Raw genomic sequence first — 4354 nt, forward strand, 5'->3', positions numbered from 1 at the left:
TGCCATCAACGGAGGCACTGCTCCATCCAGTCTCCTCTATATCAAGAACCTGCCTAACACACTTCTACTCGTATATCTACACCCAAGACTTGAAGGGGATTTTTCCATCATACTCATTGGGAAGCTTTTAAACTTGAGGACCTCTCGAACCTCCCCAGAATGGACCTCTTCCACCCTACTAGATTTCTTTGTGGATCTGTACTTAGCACCCCTCTCTGATGTTTCAGAAAACTAGTTACCTCTCTTGATGAAGCGCTTTGGACCTCTGCTCTGTTATCAGATCTTTACAATTCAAATCGTCTTGCTTCAAATGTCTGTAAGAGAGAATAATTATATTACTCAAGACAATGAGAAAAAACAATCAGTTTAACTTGTCAAACAATAATAAAAAAATCTAATAGAAATTAACAGCTCAATGCCCTGTATTATTTAGCCAGTTTACCATTTGAATCATAGAATAAGGAATCAATCATACTGAAGAGCGTGTGATAAAGAAACAAATTACCTATACTCATCATTCCCACAATGGAACTTGAGCTGGGGGAAGCTCTCCTTCTGTTGCTACCCATAACTGCACCTAAATTGGCTGGGCGTGATTGAGACCTTCCCCTATCAGCATCTACCTCAACTCTACCAGAAGTCGATCTATTTTCTATTTCAGAATAGTGTACTTTGGCACCCCTTGATTTTGTATCATTACCAGCATATCGATCATCAGGAGATTGCTTCCTTCCCTTACTATCTTTGAATCTAGCAGTCCTCCGTTCATCATGTAATTCATCACGGTCACGATCTCTATCTTTGTCCCGGTCACTATAACGGCAATCACGTTCACGATCCCATTTAGAATCAGAATCACGATCATGGTCATGATCACGGCTGTGGTCACGTTCTCGATAATAGTCACGATCAAGATCACGATAACGTTCACGCCCTCGATCGCGTTCCCGCTCCCTATAATAATCACGATCACGGTCTCTATCATGGTCATGATCACGCTCAAAGTCACTATCTTGAGCCTTGGACTTCTTCCTCCAAACTTTCACATCGTCTTTTCCATCCCTTAAAAACTTCTCACTATTACAATTAGCGTGATCACTTGCTGGTTGATCATCTTTCAATTTATCATGTTGCCACTCGTCTTCATAGTCCTCTTCTTGATACTTGTCCTTGTATCTTTCATCCTTATGCTTCTCATCTTTAGCTCTGCCATCTTTGCCAGTATAATTGTTCATAGACAACTGCTTGTCCAAGTTATCTCCATTATCTTCCAGATGCTTATCCTCGTCACCAGAAGCATCTCTCCTTTTCCTAAGTCGTCTTTCAAGCTGGCTCTCTGATTCAGGACTTCGCAACTGATCTTGTACAATCAAATCTAAAAAGAACTTAAGATGTTACCAAAAATAATTAAGAGCCTATTTTTAAGGGGAAAACACCTCAGAAGTTAAAATTTGATTCCCACATATATTACAAAACCTCCTCTGACAATCCTGATTTGGTAATAGCCATACATGTACTCATTTTATTTGCAAGCAGAAGACAAGAGCCTATAGAAAGTGCACGTAATAATATACCAAGCTGAGCAATGGCATATACGTAAAGCAGTCCAAAACAAAATAGGACATCTAAAAACAAATAGAGAACTTAAAAACAAAAACCCTAATATTAGATTTCTAAAAGCATACAAGTAAAATTATTTATTCTCCTAAAGCTAACGTTAACTTCAAACCTGTATAAAATCAGAAACAGGATGAGTGCCAAAATCCCGATGCATCTGAACATAGCACTAATATATTTGAGCCAAAGTAGCTCAACCATTTTATATTAGGCCTTAATTAAAGACCAGCTCATCGCACTGATAAAACAGAATCTGGGAAATTGATGTCATATACTTAGAAAAGCACATATGAAAGCACTTCTAAGTGTACACGAAGTGTGGCAACTTCAAGCTTAACCCAACAGATTCTCTTCTAAATTTACATGAAAATTATATCCATATCCAAAACAGGGAACCATGAATGGGAAAGTACTTTTCAAACAACACTTTGAAGCTAATAGAAAATTACATATTGGAGACAACTGAAATTTTCAAATTTTGATTCCTTCCAAACCAATACCAGGAAAAAGGAAACCAACCAAAAGGAATATTAACTGGAGAAGGCTAACCGACAATTTCAAGTCAACATTGAAGTTAAAAAATTTGGGGGGGGGGGGGAACAACCTAATCCAGGTCCATTTACAATGCAGAAAGAGTAATATACCAAGTTTTAAGGTCAGATATTAATTGCTTTGTAACTGCGCTCAGAAGGCCTTAAAACAATACAAAATACACACCTTTCCAATACCATTAAAACTACGGTAGAAACTATATTCTCCCTTTAATTTCAACTATGTCACCTACTCTATAAATTCCTCAACACAGCCTCTCATACTGCAAACAAAACATCTACTTTTCCTCTTTGTCTCTTGCAGTAATAAGATTCTTAAATCAGATAACTGATGCAGAAATTAATACTGACTAGTCATTAATTACAAATGCAAAAGGTTCTGAATATCCTTTATTACAGTCCCACTCAAAGGGCAAGCTAAAAAAGTTTGTAACAATAGATAGCATCCCTACTCAACAACTTATAAACAAGTTACAAAGGTTCAGCAATTCATAAATATCGTCCTTATTCAATGTTGAATGTTAACTCCTAAAACCAAATAAAACTAGTAAACAAAATTGGGAAAAATAATAACAATCAATCTTAACATACACTACTTAACAACAACAAAAGAACACAAAATAGTTAGAAATGCAGAATTGCACATGCTAAATTGACACTAAACAACAACAACACAACAACACAAAAGAGCATCACAGTTAATAAGTTATCTTACCAGATCTTTCAGCGGATTGCTTCACAGGGCGGTGTTCATCAGCCTCCATCGACCTATCGCTCTTTCCTTCTTTACCTTTCTTTTCTTTTTCCCTTGCTCCTTTCTACTCGATTCTCTATATTTCCCCTCACTTTTAATCCTCTTTGCATCATCTCCTTCGGCATCCTCTCGTTCTTACTATTGAATTCAATTGAACCCCTAGACTTCTTCTCTCCTTTAACACCGTCTTCACCGCCATTCCACCTGTAGGTTGCTCCATTATCCACTTTTTCTTTGCGGCGCTTTGAGGAACTGTACACATAATCTCCATTCCCCGAAATCCAAGTGTCCTTGGAGTCAAGCCTTCTCTTGTCACCGGATCCAGGCTTGCTCTCCTCCTTTTTTTCCTTCTCCTTTAAGCACGTATCTCTCTCCGAATCCGAGTAGTCCCTAGCATCCCTAGAACTATGCTTTTAGATTTGTGCCTTGAACTTCGCGGCATCACCGGAGCACAACTACGATAACTCAATATTAAAAAAAAAATCCTAACTGGAAAATTTTTAAACCCTCCGAATAAAAACGAAACACCAATCTCTAATCAACATTCAATATGAAAAACCCTAAAATCGAATCTTTCACGGTATCTAACGTAGATTCTAAAAATAAACCGACAAAATGACGGTGGAAACCCTAATTGGGTGGAATAGGAGAGAAGGCGGCGGGACCTCTCACGGAGAAGATTGGAGGTGAGTGGAGGCGGAAGGCGGTTAAGACAATGAGATCGATAACCGGGGGGATTACGAGGGAGGGTAGGGTGAAAGAACTAGGGATTCAGTTTCACGGAGGAAGATGGGGCGTTTTTGGGAGAAATGATAAAAAGATCATGTGATTTTGAAGAAGAAGAGAACGAGAGGGTGCGCCTTTTTGTTTTAATGGGCTTTGTTTTTCAAAAATATATAATTCGAGTTTAGACTTCGGATAATTTTGTCGATCTGACAGGATTAACCCTTGAGATTTACCCGTATTACTGTCTTGTCCTTGGTAATTTAATTGATTTGATTCATCATATTTCAAGTTGATTTTAAGTTTTAATTTGTTAATTTTATTTTGATAAAACCATTTTAAATCATAAACCACTCGTACAATATTATTAATTTGAATTTATTTAAAATTTGATTTGTACGATTCCTTTAACCTTTCACCGGAATAAGGCATACGTAAAACACGTTATAATTGACAAATATCCACCTTCTATAGTATACACAATTTGGATTTGATTTGGGCGGAATTGCAAATTATCTATTGCCACATTCTATAGTCTACACGTCACAACATTTTAGCATCAAAACGTGGCGGCAGCATCACGTTCCAACACGACGCCGTGCTGGTGTTTCCAAACCAACAACACTTTTCTTTTAATTCCTTAATTACCAGAGAATAAAACCACTGTAGGTGCCTGTTCGTCCCCGCACTTACCTTTGCGCTTCCTAAA

General features: G+C 37.8%; 1 protein-coding gene across 1 annotated transcript; it reads right to left on the reverse strand.

The window, feature by feature from the left end:
* Positions 1-505: 505 nt before the first annotated feature.
* On the reverse strand, positions 506-2973 carry LOC120186047 (serine/threonine-protein kinase prpf4B-like; the record flags this gene model as incomplete). The annotated part of the gene is made up of 2 exons (XM_039190101.1): positions 2884-2973; positions 506-1375 (listed from the first exon to the last, which is right to left on the reverse strand). Coding segments are annotated over exons 1-2 (919 nt in total), but the record flags the coding sequence as incomplete, so codon positions are not given.
* Positions 2974-4354: the final 1381 nt, after the last annotated feature.

The sequence above is a fragment of the Hibiscus syriacus genome, unplaced genomic scaffold (assembly GCF_006381635.1).
Source record: "Hibiscus syriacus cultivar Baekdansim isolate YM2019G1 unplaced genomic scaffold, ASM638163v2 tig00113157_pilon, whole genome shotgun sequence".
NCBI lineage: Eukaryota > Viridiplantae > Streptophyta > Magnoliopsida > Malvales > Malvaceae > Hibiscus > Hibiscus syriacus.